General features: G+C 36.2%; 1 protein-coding gene across 21 annotated transcripts in view; it reads left to right on the top strand.

Moving 5' to 3' along the window:
• Window positions 1–16,643, top strand: part of STAU2 (staufen double-stranded RNA binding protein 2) — a 325,206-nt gene that overhangs the window by 151,488 nt on the left and 157,075 nt on the right. For all 21 annotated transcript variants that reach the window (XM_054656829.2, XM_009455516.5, XM_063816396.1 and 18 more), the window contains one exon: window positions 10,730–10,790. In XM_054656829.2, coding sequence (XP_054512804.2) covers window positions 10,730–10,790 — 61 coding nt within the window. The remainder of the gene's footprint in view (window positions 1–10,729; window positions 10,791–16,643) is intronic.

Genomic DNA, 16,643 nt, shown 5'->3' with positions numbered 1-16,643 from the left:
GTTTGACCATTTGGCACTGTGGCCCAGACAAGTTGACATGTAAAGTTAATCATCACACTCACTAAATGCCAGACACTTAAAATGACTGATTTTAATAAGATGACTGAGACTTGGTCTCTGCACTCAAGGAGCTGATCGTTCTTTAAGTGCAGGGAGTGAGGAATTTTAACCATATAACAAAACTATAGTATCCCAGAACCTAGAGAGCATGAGGATGAACCTGGAAAGTCAGGAAAAGCTGAGGTCACTGTTATTATGCGAAGTAGAAGGTTTGAAGAAACGCTTATTTAAGATTTGAACATGAATGTGAATTGATCTGGTTTGCATTCTTCAAAAGATAACTCTAAGTAATGGGGAGCATGGATTTGAGCAGAGCGAAACCAAAGGCAGAAAGGCCAGTCAGGAGGCAACCAGAGTTGTTTAGGTGAGAGATATTGAGGGTCTGAACTGAGACAGTGAAGGTAGAGAGGAGGAAGAGAAAGACTCCAGAGATATTTCAGAAATGTAATGGGTAAGATTTGAATAGTAGATAAGATGCATGCAAGGTACAGGAAAAAAGAGGAGGAAAGACTACCTGCAAAAAGGAATAGAGAATGACTGCTAGGTGGTAGTCAGATGCTGCAGAGAGATCAAATAAGAGGACTGAATATATTGATTTATCAATAAGACTTTTGATGAGTGTGGCAAAAGCAATATTTAAAACCAGCAAAAACAGGATTTTTTTGTTTGTTTTTTTGAGACAGAGTCTAGCTCTGTCACCCAGGCTGGAGTGCAGTGGTGCGATCTTGGCTTACTGCAACCTCCGCCTCCCAGGTTCAAGCGATTCTCCCTCCTCAGCCTCCCGAGTAGCTGGTATTACAGCGTGCACCACCATGCCTGGCTGATTTTTTGTATTTTTAGTAAAGAAGCGGTTTCACCTTGTTGGCTGGGCTGGTCTTGCTCTCCTGACCTCAAATGATCCGCCTGCCTTGGCTTCCCAAGGTGCTGGGATTACAGGCGTGAGGCACCTCACCTGGTTGGTATTTCTTAATTATTTGGTAGAAGTTACCAGTGAAGGCTTTTGGGCTTAGAATTTTCTCTGTGGAAAGGGTTTTTTAACTACAAACTCAGATTTTAAAAATAGGGTTACTTAGGTTACCTACTTCTGCTTGAATGAACTTTGGTAGTTTTAGTCTTTCAAAGAATTAGTTTATTTCATCTAAGTTGTTGAATTTACTAGTATAAAATTGTTTATAACATTCCCTTTTTCTTTTAATAGTGGCAGAATCTAAATAACATTTCTTTACTCTTTTAGTAGTAGCAGAATCTGTAATGATACTCACTTTCATTTCTGATATTGATCATTTATTTCTTTTCTCTTCTGTTCAGTTTAGCTAGGGGTTTTATAAAATTTTAAGTCTTTTCAAACAATTAGGTTTTAGTTGCATTGATTTTTCTCTGTTTTTCTATTTTCAGTTTTTTTGATTTCTGCTCTTTATTTTATCCTTCACTTGTTTTTGTTTTTAATTTTTTGTTCTTTTCTAATTTTGTGAGGTAGAAGCTTAGGCTATACATCTGAGAACTTTCTTTTTTCTAATATAAGCATTTAATGCTGTGAATTTTTCTTTAAGTACTGATTTAGCTCTGCCCTACACATTTTGACAAGTTGGGTTTTTCTTCTCTCTCTCTTGTTTTTTTTTTACCTCTGGGATACACGCTGTATGGGTTTTTACTTTCATTCAACTCAAAATATGTTCTGATTTCCCTCTTGATTTCTTCTTTCAGGCCCTGTATCTGTTACGATTACTTGTTTTGTCCAGTGTTAAAGTTTCCAACTATAAGTTTGGATTTTCCTACTTCTACTTCTTACAGTTTTATTAGTCTTTGTTTTATGCATTTTGAAACTTTGTTGTTATATACGTATACAGTTAGTGTTGTGTCTTTATAGACTTGACCACTTTTATTGGATATTTCCCTTTATTCCTTGTTCTGAAATCTGTTTTGTTTGATATTAATATAGCTACTCCAGTTTTATTTTGACTGGTGTTTGCATGGGATATTTTTTTTCCTGTGCTTACTTTTAACCTATCTTTAAATTGGTTTCTTTTAGAAAGCATATAATTGGGTCTTGTTCTTTAAAATTTAATTTGACAAACTGTGCCCTTTAGTTAGGGTGATTAGACCATTTGCACTTACTGAAGTTATTGAGATTGTTGTATTTAAACACACCATTTTATTAGTTGCCTTTTTTTTTTCCCGCACGTACTCTGTTTACTTTTTTTCTTTTTTGACCTCTATTGTGGTCACATATGTTACTTCTCTAAGTTTCTCTGACCTCCTATTGTAGCTATACATTTTAGTTTTCTATATTTTTCAAACCGTATAATTCATTGTTACTAATTTTGCTTTATATAGTCAGTTATCTTTTTAAGTGATAAAAATCAGCAGAAAATGCCTTTTATATTTACTCTCATTTTGATTATTTTCAATATCCTTCATTTATTTGTGTAAACTCAAATTTCTTTCTGGTATTATACCCCTTCCTTGCTTGAAGGACTTCCTTTAATATTACTTATTTTAGCAGATCTGTAGGCAGTGCATTCTCTCAGCTTTTGTTTGCCAAAAAAGTCTTTATTTCACTTTCATTTTTTTTCTTTATAGGTTTTATTATACACAGAGTGGGGTGGGGGCTCAGACCTTCTTGGCAGCTGCTTTCCTCATGGCAGTCAGGATATTGCCTCAGCTCCTCTTGCTTCCTGTTGGTGCATATGTGTGTTTTCATCCTTTTCTTAATGAACTTGAGGGCCCGCTTGTCCTTGGAGACTTTGAGCAGCTTCATGGCATGCCACTTTCAGGGGGAAGCCACACACCTCCCAGATGATGTCTTACATAAGCTTTGTGTGCTTGGTGAGGTGTCCAGGGTGGCAGCCCTGCCTCAGCTTGCTCATATTCTTGTTCACCTTGGGCCCTGGTTGAGGCCCATGGGCATGGGGTAATGCAGAACTATGGCTGCTGCTCTTCAGTGACTGCTCTAGCAGAAAATTTCACGTTATTTTTTCTTTTTTAAGCCTCCAATGAATCACCTTCATTTTTGAAAGTTATTTTCTTCTGGATATAGGATTCTGGGTTTCCTGTTTCTTTTAGTACTTTAAAGATCTTGCTCCCTTGTCTCCTGATAGGCATAATTTTCAATGTAAAGTCTGTTGTAGTTCTTACTTGTTCTTGTTGATGTATTTTTTTTCCTCTCTCAGCCTTTAATATATTTCTTTTCTTTATTTTCCAACAGTTTGGTTGTGATGTATCTAATTGATTTTTTTTGTTTCTTCCTTTCTTTCTCCTCTGCCCCTGTACTCTTTTCCCACCCTTCTTCCTCCCTTCTTTCTATTTTTCTTCCTTCTCCTTTTCCTCCACCTTTTCTTCTTCTCCTTCTTATCCTCTTCCTTCTTCTCATTTCTTCTCTCGTTTTTTCTTCTCCTCCTACTTCCTTCTCCCCCTACTTCCTTCTCCTCTTTCTTCTATCTCCTCTTTATTCTTTCTTCTCTTCCTCCTTCCCTATTCTTCTTCTTCTCTCTTCTTCCCTCTTCCTTCTCCTCCTCCCTCCTCTCTCTTCTTCCCTTCTCCTTTTCCTTGTCTTCTTTATCCTCCTCCTCTTCCTCTTCCTCCTCCTGCTTCTCTTCCTTCCTCATCCTCATCCTCATCTTTGTCAGCCTCCTTGTCCTTATAGGGTTCTCTGAGCATTTTGGATCTGTGATTTGATGTCATGGAATCAGTTATTTTGACAAGTTCTTAGCTATTATCTTTTAAAATATATTTCCTTGTTTTCTCCCTCTTTTCCGTGGAGTTTCCATTTATACATTCATTAGACCATTGGTATTGTCTTATAGGATTTTCTTTATTAAACAGTTTGAGTAATTTCTGTTGATTTGTGTACAAGTTCAACAATATTTCTTCAGCTGTGTGCAGTCTGAATTAATGCATTATTAATAATGACATCAATGTTTTGATCTCTAATATTTTTCGTTTAGGATTTCCTTATGTTTTTGTTCTGTGGTTTCTATTTTTGTGCTGAAATTCCCCATATGCTCATGTATGTTATCTGCTTTTTCCAGTTGGTCTTTCAACCTATGAATCATAGGTGTTGTAAAATACCTTTCTGAAAGGTCTAGCATCAGGGTCATCCCTGGGCCCTGTTTTGTTGACTTCCCTATGTTTTGGCAGTGGTTTATTTCTTCTTGCAGTTTTGGGTATCTCATAATTTTTGAATGAGTGTTGGACCTTGCAACAGAAAAATAGTAGAGGCTAAGTCAAATAGTATTTGTTGAGAAATCAGCATATGTCTCTCTCTCAGACTTTTTGGATCGAGGGTTGCATCAGTCTAGTTATTAACTGAATTCATTTTGGGTTTTGTTATTGCCATAGTCACTGTTAACTACAAATTTCTTCAATAGTGATATGCTGTTACCTGTGCTTTGTGTAATGTGAGGTTTTGAGAGGATTTTTTCACAGTTTCTCTGCTCAGCCCTCAGGTTTAGAGGTCTCCTCTTTGCTGTGTCATGGCATGGGGTTATCTCTCTTCAGGCTCTGTAGTAGACCGCTGCTATTTATTATGTAATCCTGGGATTGTGGTGGGTGTCATAGTTCTTGATTTTTTTGTCCAGCTTCATTTTCTGGCAGATTCTGTGAGCCTGGGTGTCAGAGGTGGATCTTTCTGTTTTTGCTGTCTTCTCTGTGGTAACCAAATTTTATCTTGGATTTTTGGGCAGTTTGGGCATGAGAGAGTTTCCTGTACATTTCCCAGCATTTGCAGACCTCTGCTTTATACTGGTGTAGTGTCTTACTCTCAGGTAGGTTTTCTATCTTTTTTTTTCCCCAGGAGCATATAGCTTTTGCTTTTAATCCTTCTTCAGAAGCAATGAAGCTTTACTGAGCTCTTAGGACCAGAGAATTTCCTGCCTTTGCCCCAACGGCATATAGGATTTGTTTCTACCCTTCCCCCAGTGGCTTAAATTTTTTGTTTTGTATTGGAGAGTGGCCTAGAGAAGTGGCAAGGTTCTGTGCTTATCCCTCAGTGCAGCCATTAACCAGCTGCATTCCTGCACCAAGTTGGGCTCTCTCTGGTCTGCAGCTGTAGCCCCAGTTGTCCTCCTGAGAATCCAGGGCAGGACAATGGAAAAGAGCTGCTGTCTGGAGCTCCCAGTTTTTCTAAACTATCATGCTAGCTCATACTCAGGCTTTAAGAATTTAACATTTCATCTACTTTCTTCTTACTTAACATCCATGGCAGTCATCTCTGCTATCCCTGCCCTGCCAAAGCTGTTAACATTTTTGTGAGTCCTATCTCTCCCAGAAGGATTTATCACTCACTAGAATTCATTTTGCTTGTTTACCTTGTAATCTCAGGTCTCTAAAGGGTTCAAGAAAAGTTGCAATTGTCTTTTTCATATTGGCTGTTTGTCGTTGTTTCCAGATTCTAAGGAAAAGTGGAATACTCTCTTCACCTCTTTTTTATATGCCATTCTTGCATCTTGATTTTCTTCATTCAGATATCTTAGAGGTTTTCTTAATATCTTGGAGTTTGTTGAAGTCAAGACATGACTACTCTTTTTTGTATTTGATCATTATATTCATCAAAGTAGTACTCATACTCAAAGTAATAAATATATAAAAAGGCAGAATTTATACAAGATTAATAGTATAAAAACTCAAGGTTTATAATTTAAAATACCAAAATATCCTGTTCTCCTTCCCTGCCACTGGCCATTTCTGCTTCCCCTTTGCCAGAGGCAACCACTTTACCACCTATTGTAACTATTTATTTTATTATTTACCACTATGGGTAGTTTGTGCTATCTCTTGGTTTCTCATGTTTAAATATTATGAGAAGTAATATAAAAGTAAAAAAATTAAATGTACTTTCTGCTATGGAAAATGAGGGTTTAACTCTGGTACATACTCCACACATACACTTTTCTACATCTTTCTGTCCCCAAAGTCTTTACCAGTCAAGCACATCATGCAGTTTTTTTCATTCCTTTCCCAACCTACACCCTACCCAACCCTTAGAGCTCTTTATCCTCCTCTTGTGTTTCAGATTGATCGATATGCCTGCTGCAGAGCTGCTGTTAAGGTTCTTCTCTTCACCATTATCCTGAAAATTTCTCTGGCCTCTGTCCTTTGTTGAGTTGACTATTTTCTGGACAGTTTCCCTTGTTCTTGGTTTACTTTCTTGTTTTGATGGAGTACATACTTTAGGGCCTTCCCTGTGAAGGATACATGGGAAGTAAACTTTTTTTTTGAGATCTTGTGGTCTGAAATTTTTTTATATTTGCCTCACACTTGATAGTTTATTTCTAAGCTGTAATTCTAAATTGGAAGTAAATTTTCACGGAGTTGGGAAGGCATCGCACCCTTGTCTTGTACCTCCCAGCATTGCTGTTAAAATTTCAACACCTGATTCTTCAACCTGTATATGAAACTTTTACCCTTCTCCTCCCTCTCGATGCTTTTCTGTTTTCTCAGGGGTTCTGAGATACGTGTATTTTATATGCGTATTTGATAAATTGTGTTGGACATTTGAGTTTTAATCTAGAAATTCATATACTTTAAACTGAGAAATTTGTTATATTATTTCTTTAATAATTTCTTTACTTTTATTTTTGCTGTTATTTATTTCTGAGATGCCAATCTTATGGATGGTCTTGTGGTTTTTCTTTTCTCCCCCTATTTCTGTTTTTGTTGTTGTTCTGTTTTCTAGGAAGATTTCCTCAAGTTTGTTTTCTAGTCCCTCTCTGACATTTTCACATCAGCTATTTTATTTTTGATTTCCCAGAGTTCTTCCTCATTCTCAGAATATTCCTTTTAAGCCTTCCTATTCTTGTTTAATGGGTGTAGTCTTTCTCTTATGTGCCTGAGGATTTTTTTTTTTTCTTGCATTTTTTTTCTTCTGTTCTCCTCATTATCTTTCTGTTCCTTGTGGTTTGGAACCCTGGATGTGTCTTCTGAGGGGCAAATGAGAAAAGAGGCTTGGAATCTTATTTTTCAGTATGAAACCTTGGAACTCCCATCTCCTTATTTGCAGGGTGACACATGGATTTCACCCTCAGCTATGCCTGGTATCCAGAGCCTCTGTTTTAGCCTCTCCCAACAGGAAACCCCTATTAGGAAGGGGTAGGCACCTGACTGCATGGGGTCAAAGAGGTGATAGGGAGATTTCATAATACCTTGAAAAGACTTCCAGACAAATCTTTCTGTTTCAGCCCCTTCCAGGATTCATCTTTAAATGTACCAGGTGTACTCCTAATTCTGGAGGCTTTCTAGGGTTCTGGGTGACACATCACCTTACTGTGAGCTCTTTGTTGGCTTCTTCCTCTGCAGGTTAGGTTTCAGTTACTCACATCTGCTAAGCTAGCTACAACTTCTTCATCTGCTTTCCACTTTCCAGACTTTGACTTACCTCCTGCTGTTGCCTCCTTTATTTGTTTGCTATAAAGAACTGCTAGAGATTGGGTAATTTATAAAGGAAGAGGTTTAATTGACTCACAGTTCTGCAGGGCTGGCTGGGGAGGCCTCAGGAAACTTAAAATTGTGCCAAAAGGCACCTCTTTATAGGGCAGCAGGACAGAGAAATGAATACCGAGTAAAAGGGGAAACCCCTTATAAAGCCATCAGATCTTGTCAGACTCATTCACCATCAAGAGAGCAACATGAGGGAACCACCCACTTGATTCAGTTATCTCTACCCGGTTCCACCCTTGACACGTGGGGATTATTACAATTAAAGGTGAGATTTGGGTGGGGACACAGAGCCAAACCATATCATCTCCTTTTATATTTCTTGTTTGTGTCTGAGGGGTACAGTAGAAGAAATACAGAAAGTAAGGATTGGGAGATGAACTGTACTTTGTGCTTGCTGGGTTTCTCCTTTTCAAGAGAGAAGTTCTCGTAGTAATTACTTTGACCTCATCTCTCCTGACCTCTTCCCCTTACTCTTCAAACAATGCTCTTTAAAAGAAAGAAATTTTGAAGTTAGGCATAGCTCTCAGATGAAAATCATATGTTACCTACTGGATAAATTGTATAATATATACATGTTTTGAGACGGAGTTTCACTCTTGTTGCCCAGGCTGGTGTGCAATGGCACGATCTCGGCTCACTGCAACCTCCGCCTCCCGGGTTCAAGCGATTCTCCTGCCTCAGCCTCCTGAGTAGCTGGGATTACCGGCATGGGCCACCATGCCTGGCTAATTTTGTAGTTTTAGTAGAGACGGGGTTTCTCCATGTTGGTCAGGCTGGTCTTGAACTCCCGACCTCAGGTGAGCCGCTCGCCTCGGCCTCCCAAAGTGTTGGGATTACAGGCTTGAGCCACCACATCCAGCCAATTGTATAGTATTAAGGTAACATAAGCAAGGTAAGGATAGAAGAAATTAGTTTAGTCGAATAAAACAGATTTTATTAATTCCACTTATTAAAAATGAAAAACTTGTTTAGAAAGACTAGAATCCTGTGGCTAATTGTAGAACTGCTCCAGGATTCTGGAAACGTAATTATTTCTCTAAAAACCTAAACAGTTGTCAGCACTTTGATAAGTACAGGCTATGTTTTGGAGGTATGAATAAAATTAAAAGTATGGTAGGAATGTAAAAGAAAAATTGAACATACTTTGTTTCTTTCTGTTCACCAGGTTTTCATGTGAATAATTATTTTAGCTGCTTTTCAAAATCTTTTAAATTTCTTTCATCCCTTGAAACTGGTCTACTTCTGTTTCCTCTCATTTGTTTTTGCAGTAGTCCTTTCCATCCTGGCCGTACCTTTAGAGCATTCTTCTTAATAGTTCCAAACTCTGTTCTTCATCTCACTGTTTTTCTTTTCATTCTTAGATGGCACAGTTTTACTTAATCTGTAACTTTTTTGTTCATTCCTTTCTTTAGCTTCTTTTTTCTCTCCTGATAATGGCAGTACAAAGGTAGCATGATTACTCTCCTCTAGTTAGAAGATGTAGTTTGATGTCCTGGCACCTGTGCATATTATCTGTGTGACCTTAGAGTAATTACAGGAACTCTAACCCTGTTTGCTTGTCTGTAAAATTGAATGTTAATATCACTTATCTTACCAAATTTTTGTGAGGATGAAAATGAGATAATCCATATTTATGCAAAACACTTAGCACATTAGCAACCCCACTTTTAAATCTTAAGTGTTAGCTATTAGCTATTACTACTATCAGTCTATTTTATTACATAGTAATTTCTCTCTTGTGAAGGATGCCTGTGTTAGCATTTTGCAGTCAAAGGTTATAGCAGCAATCTCTCAGAATGGTAAATGTTGATGAAGACAGGAATTTGTGTTTTAAAGAGATAAAAGAGCTAATTAGAGAGAGAAAGAGATGCTCCCTAGTTCATATGAAGCTGCTGGTTGTTTCTAACATACTGTCAACTTACTCTTCAGGATTCTTTATTTTCGGTTTTGCTTCTGCTGTCTGCCACTATATCTTTCCTTGTCACCCTAAGATGTATGATTAAAAAGGAATGAATTCAATAAGAACAACTTTTTTTAAAAAATGAACATGGGTAAACTATTTGCAGCAATTGTATTTTGTGTTTATATCTAGGCTTAATTATCCATTTGACCTTTGACCGTTAACGTAAATATAAAATGCTGATCATCATAAGAGATAAGTTACCAGCTGTACAGAAAGATAATATAACTAAAGTCACTTATTAATTTGATTTGAATACTTACTACTTCAAAGCATCTACATTTCAGAATGTATTTTATACCAAACACTAATCATTTGGCAAAATGATTATTTTGCCAAAATATTACATGTTTTGCTTAAAGTTAGGACTTAGTTTGCTTAAAGTTAGGACTTAGTTTTCAATTTTTTTGTATATGTCATTTTTTAATTTTTTATTTTTATATTTGTATTTTTTGTATATGTCATTATAGCAGTATTTGGTGACCCTTACCATAGGACTTTTCTAGATGGACATAGTAACATTTTTGTCTACAGAAATGTTTGATTGTTAGGTTGTTAATTTGACCTCGGGAATCATACAAAAGCTCTTTTGGTCACTTAAGCATTTGTGGTGATGATTATTATTTACTATTTTAATAATATTTACTTTTTGGCCAGGCTTAGTGGCTCATGCTTATAATCCCGGCACTCTGGGAGGCCAAAGTGGGTGGATCATTTGAGGTCAGTAGTTTGAGACCAGCCTGGCTAACATGGCGAAACCCCATCTCTACTAAAAATACAAAAATTAGCCGGGCGTGGTGGCAGGCACTTCTAATCCCAGCTACTCAGGAGGCTGAGGCAGGAGAATCCTTGAATCTAGGAGCCGGAGGCTGCAATGAGCCAAGACCAAGCCATTACATTCCAGCCTGGGCGACAGAATGAGACTCTGTCTCAAAAAAAAGAAAAAAAAAAAAAAAGATTTATTTTTTTCACCACCTAGCTAGAGCTTACATTCTAATAATACATATATTGAATATTGGCTTTATGCCTTGAATTATAAATTTACATTATCAGACAAAAGTAGAAGGACATAAGTAGATTTAGGTGCAGAAAAGGAATAAATGATACCCTTCATGTTAGTTTCTTTTGTAGCCATCATCCCAGGGTCAAAGATAGAGATAATATGCAGAATAACCATGTGAGAGGACTTTGCCTTTGCTTAATTGGTCACCTTTTTTTTTTTCTTTTTGAATAAGCTTGTTTCTCTGGATTTGAACAATTGATTTAATCTTTCAGACAGGGGAAAACAAAGGATGGAGTGGTCCAAAGCCTGGGTTTCCTGAACCAACAAATAATAGTAAGTTCTCATTTTTATGTTGTCTGCACTTGGTGTTCATCAGTGGCTCAGTGACTAGCTGTCACTGGGATTGGTTGGGTCTATCTGGGTCTGAGAGGCTGTGTTAAGTATTTTGGAGGGTACAAAGGAGTCCTGGTGTTTGCTTTCCTGGAACTGACAGAATAGCTGGAAAACTAAGACACAGATACACTTAACACAGTTAAGCCATTGCAGACAGACTGCCATTTAATACATGTAGGGATCACATGCTTTTTTAAAGTTGCCATTTTTATTGAAACAACATTATAAAAAATATAAAAATATAAAAAATAATTTAAATAATATAAAAATAATTTTTATAATAAAAATAAAGAAGTAATTATAAGCTGATTATACTGTCAAATCAACTTTCAAAGTTCCAATTATTTTTTATGCACACAAATTTTTATATAATTATGATATACATAAAATTTTATTGTTTTCACTTAACATTGCCTAAGCATTTTTTGCGTTTTGCTGAGTCATTAGAATTTTAATATTTTATTAAAGTCACTAAGTGAAATGTCAGAAGTGTAAGAATAAAATTGCTGTTTTGTTCCACTTACAGTATTGTCAAACACTTAAAAAACAATTTCAGTTTACTAATTTTTTTCAAATGTATATGATCAAGATATTTTACATTGGACGTTTAGACATTTTTCCTTAATACTCTCCCTCACTTCCTGAAAAGTATCTATTTCACTGAAGTTAACATTTTACTGTAAATCAGTGAATCAAAATATTTGGCTAGTAAAAACACCCAGTCTATCCCATTTCCAACCCTATCTATCTTCTTTACAACCTCTGGACACTGAAAAAGGTTAAATCTGTAAATTATCGTAATCCATGGTTTTAGTCTTTGATATTAGTGGCTCGTCTCTTGATGTATAATGAAATTAGTAACAAATTCTTATCAAAGTATGCTCATAAGAATTGAATTCTTGGATTATCAAAACTAGCCTCTTGAAAAGAATATTTCAGTGAGGTAATGGCATTTTGGGGTTGCTTTCTGGGAATAATTTAAATTAATGTGCTTCTGAGCCCTTGGCCTATATAAATAGGGGTGATGAATATGATGGCCTTAGCACATAGCCCAAGGAAAAAATGGAATCAGTTCAGGATTCCTAGAGTTTGTGTTCAGTTCCTTTGATGTTTGAATATATTGGTTTATAATGATTTGGTGAGGGAATGTAATAAACATGAAATTGATTGCAGTTTTATGTAAAGTACTTAGCACAGTACCTGTTTCCTAGTAAGCACGTAATGAATGTTGATTTCCTTCCATGCCTCCTCCCTCTTGTCTTTTATAAAAATGATACTATTCTATGTAGGCGTGCCAGAAATTCCATTCTTATACTTTTGTCTGTCAGATGGTTTGTGCATACATATGGTGACCAAGAATATATAGCTTATTATTGAATAGTTACATTTAGGCACTAAACATTTTTTTCAAAGAATATAAACTTTATGTATTTTAATATAAAGATCAAATAGTTATTAACTTGACAATTTTAACGTGAAATCACTTTATAGATAACCTGCAGGCTCCATCATTAAACAATGATGTTTTGGCCCCTAGCTTTATGTGTTTGTTTTTTTTTTTAACTTGCTAAGGGATACATCTCATGGGATGACAAGTGGGGGATACTTCTGTCCTGTGCAGACATGGGAAGGAATATCACAAAGAGGCCAGTGAGTTTAAGTGATCAGAAATGTGTAAGATTGCATAACGGGTTTGCTTGAGACATAAAGTTAGGAGTGAGAAAACTATTTGAAGCCAGCTTAAAACTTAACCAGATGGTTAATGCTTTAGGAATTCCTGGTCTACAATGGTTCAGATTAAGGCTTTGAAATAAGAATGTTCTTATCCCTTCCCAGCTGTAAGGAGGTGAGAAAGCTGCTCTAAGAGTTCTTTGAATGAACACTGGATTGTCCCTTCCTTGGATTACGATAGAGGATAAGGGCAGCCCAGCTCTGAAAAGTAGCTGTTTCATTCCCCAAGGGTTAGTTCTCACAAGTGAAACCTGAGTCCCCTTGAGCCAGCTCATTGGCACTTAAATACAACATTAGGAAGAAGTTGGACTGTGCTTAGGAATTGATCATTCAGATGATGGACCAATTAGCTGAAAATTAATTTAAATTCATATATTATGGTAATATTTAGGTTAACTTCTTAATCAGTTTCTTAAGTTTGAAATTGTATTCTAAATGGTTTCTGTCCTGTGAAGAATACCGGAGTTAGCATTTTGCAGGCAAAGGTTAGAGCAGGGATCTTGTGGGATGGCACATGTGGGGGAAGACAGGAATTTGAGATTGCCAGTGCTGGCTGCCTCACTGACATACTGTCTGACCTTGAACAACTCAATTTACATCTTATTATTCAATTTTCTCTGTTAAGAGTTATGCATACTAATTTATAATGTTGAGAATCTTTAATTATGTAACATTTATAAAATGATTACCCATCCTTGAATAACATCTGAAAAGGTAACATACTACTTTGTGAAAAACACTGTCATCATGAAATGGCTAACTCACTATGGTTTTTTGTTTGTTATGTTTTGTTAAACTCTACATTGCTTCAAAATTGTAGTTTTAAAGATCAAATTTTTAGCCACCCATTATTTGGATAAATAATACGAAATTAGCTTGGAACCATAATGTACAAAAATGAAAAGGGAATGCAGAATTGGAAAGGGGAAAGAGGGGAATTTTAATCCAGCATGGCACCTAACTATAAGTAGACAAAAAAACATTAATGTACATGTGCATTTAATTTTTTAAGTGGAAGATATTTTTTAAAAGATTACAGTCATAGGAAACTGCTAACAATTACAACTAGAAAATAGTTTAAATGGTTTTGCAAGTGATTGTGATTACATAGCCTGGTTCCTCAATTTATTTTCCTTGCTTGATTGCCTGCAGATTTAAAATATGGACCTAATTTTTGGGTGCTGCTCAGGCTTTCTTCATTGTACTGAAATGCAGCAGAAGGTAGACTATTCTAAGTGTGTTTTTATCCTTTGAATCACTGTAATAGTTATGTTGAAGAATAAAAACACATAACTCTGTAATGGAGGTTTATGTTAAGTTTAGCATAGGGCAATTTTATGCTTGGTGTACACATAAAAAACTAGATTTTTACAGATGAATGAATAACTTTTTTTAAAAAAGATCATCAATTTTAAAGATCTACTGACAGCTCACGGCTCTTGGAAAACTTTGTAAAATATTTAGATACAGTTCAGCTGATAACATCTCTTTTTGTATTCACATTCCATGTTTCTTATTAATACAGGCTTTTACTTAAAAGCAGGTTCATAGTTTCTTAAAGGTGAACTGTAGCTTAATTCGAGATTGGACTAAGCTCAAAGGTATTCACTGGTATGTGCCGAATCCACCCACTAAAAGATTATTCGGAGGCATTTTTCACATAAATATTTTTCCGTTAACCTTTTTAAAAGTTTTATTTAGCCCCTGTGAAATATGCTGGCACTTGTAGGTTCATTAGAGATGACCAAAGACAAATACTTGTGGAATGAGATAGCATTCTTATTGACCTCTTTAGGATCTTAATTGACTTACCAATATTTTTGTCACTTTTGTTTCATATGCATGTATTATTAAACACTGAACATCCTGAAACCAGGAGGCTACACTGTCCCAGTGATATGACATTGGGTAGATTGCCTGCTGGTTTCCCAAATGCTGTGTACTATATTTAGAACCTCTAGTGTTTTTTTGTGGTTTTTTTGGGGGGGGGGAGGGTAGGGGGTGGGAGATAGAAGGGAGGTATATAAGTGTTGGACTTTTAAGGTAACAGATTAATATATACTTTCTTTAATAGTGTTTTGAGAGCGCTCCCTGAACAAATTCCCTTTGGGGTTCCCATAGTAAAAACCACTTTGTAGTGAGACAGTTAAAACAGTTGGAGCCAATTGGATGTAAATATAAAGCTGAGTGATCCAACTTAATTATTTCTTTAGACATAAATACTGTGTTAGAAATGTAAGAATGTAGCCAGCTTTTAGTGATCTTATTTAGAAGGATTGGTGGGTTACTTGTACTGGGCAGCCCAGTCCCTGAATACCTGGTTGTTTTCAAACAAAGGTCCCGTAAATAGAGGGCTATCTGAAGCAATTGGGAGCAATGGGAACATACATATTCTCATTGCTGTCCATTTGAGCCTGCAGGTAGAATTGCTGCTTCTCCTCTGAACGCAGGAGGAAAGATCCAAATATTTCAGAATGATATCATCCTTCTTTTACATTGATGACTGTATATTAGACCTACCTGAGTGGTGAGAAGCTATAGTCTTTAAAAAATTACATTGACAAGAATTCTCCTTTCTTGCCTACTGAATCTAGGAAGGAAGATTAGAGGTAATGTTAAGCTTGCCTCTGTTTTAGTCATACCAGTTGAGTCTGTCTTTAAAGATCCATTGATTTAAAGGAAAAATAATCTGAAATTAGAGAGTAAGTTTTTAATCAGATTAGCACAGATAACATGTTTTTCTGCAATATTCTCAGGAAAGATTTAATGAATTTAAATTGTGATTTTAAAAACTCGCTTGGCTCATTTTTACATGTAAAAAGATACCAGATACATTTTTTTAAAAAATGGAAATAATATGAGCATTTTTAGGATGCATTTATTCATTGCAGTATGATAGTGTTTTTAAGCATAAGAGCAACGGATGAAACCATAAAGTAAAAAAGATGGATTTATATACGTAAATGCTAAAAACAAGTTCAAGGAGCCGCATAAGAAAATAAAAAGGCAAATGACAGTATAAATTGCAGCATAGCAACAAATTGAATATATGCAAAGGACACATAAAAGTCAATTTTTTAAAAAAAGGCAAACACCCCAATGGCCAAAGGTCTTAAGAAGACAATTAAAAAGAGCAGATAAGAAATCATGAAAAAATGTTTAGCAATCAGGAAAATGGGGATTAAAAATAAATGTTATGAAATTTCTGATCCATGCAAATTGTCAGGGATTTAAAAATGATACTTCCAACTGTTGGGGAAACAGACTGTCACATGCTGCTGATGGGACTCTGACTTATTGTCATTCTGAAGGGAATTAGCCATAAGTATACAGAGCTTAGGCCCATTTCTTTGTAGAGCTTGGCTAAAACATACGGAAAAATAGATTAGTTTTCCATAATGAACATATACTGGTTTTATAATCAGAAAAAAATGAAGAATATTTAAAACACTTACATTTACAAACTTTGGCCTGAAATACACAATCTGACTGCATTTAAGCATAAATATTATATATGTGTGTGTGTGTGTATATATATATATAATTTTTTTTTTTTTTTTTTTTTTTGAGATGGAGTCTTGCTCTGTCGCCCAGGCTGGAGTGCAGTGGCGCAATCTCGGCTCACTGCAAGCTTCGCCTCCTGGGTTCATGCCCTCTCCTGCCTCAGCCTTCCCAGTAACTGGGACTATAGGCGCCTGCCACCACGCCCGGCTAATTTTTTGTATTTTTAGTAGAGACGGGGTTTCATTGTGTTAGCCAGGATGGTCTCGATCTCCTGACCTTGTGATCTGCCCACCTTGGCCTCCCAAAGTGCTGGGATTACAGGCGTGAGCCAGTGTACCCGGCCATAAATATTATATTTAAACAGCTAGGGAAGCAGAATTATCTGTATACTGAAGTCTTGAGGAAACTTTTCTGAAGGTAAAGAATAAGAAACAGTTTTCTAGAGTCTGAATGAAATTCCAATTTCTGAAATGTATGCTGAAATTTAGAATATGTACTGTGTATTCTAAGAGGTCTATGGGGATCAAAAGGTGTTTAAAATTAGTATTTTCAAAATTA

This window comes from Pan troglodytes, chromosome 7, assembly GCF_028858775.2.
Source record: "Pan troglodytes isolate AG18354 chromosome 7, NHGRI_mPanTro3-v2.0_pri, whole genome shotgun sequence".
Taxonomy (NCBI): Eukaryota; Metazoa; Chordata; class Mammalia; order Primates; family Hominidae; genus Pan; species Pan troglodytes.
This window is presented reverse-complemented; position numbering and strand designations above follow the sequence as displayed.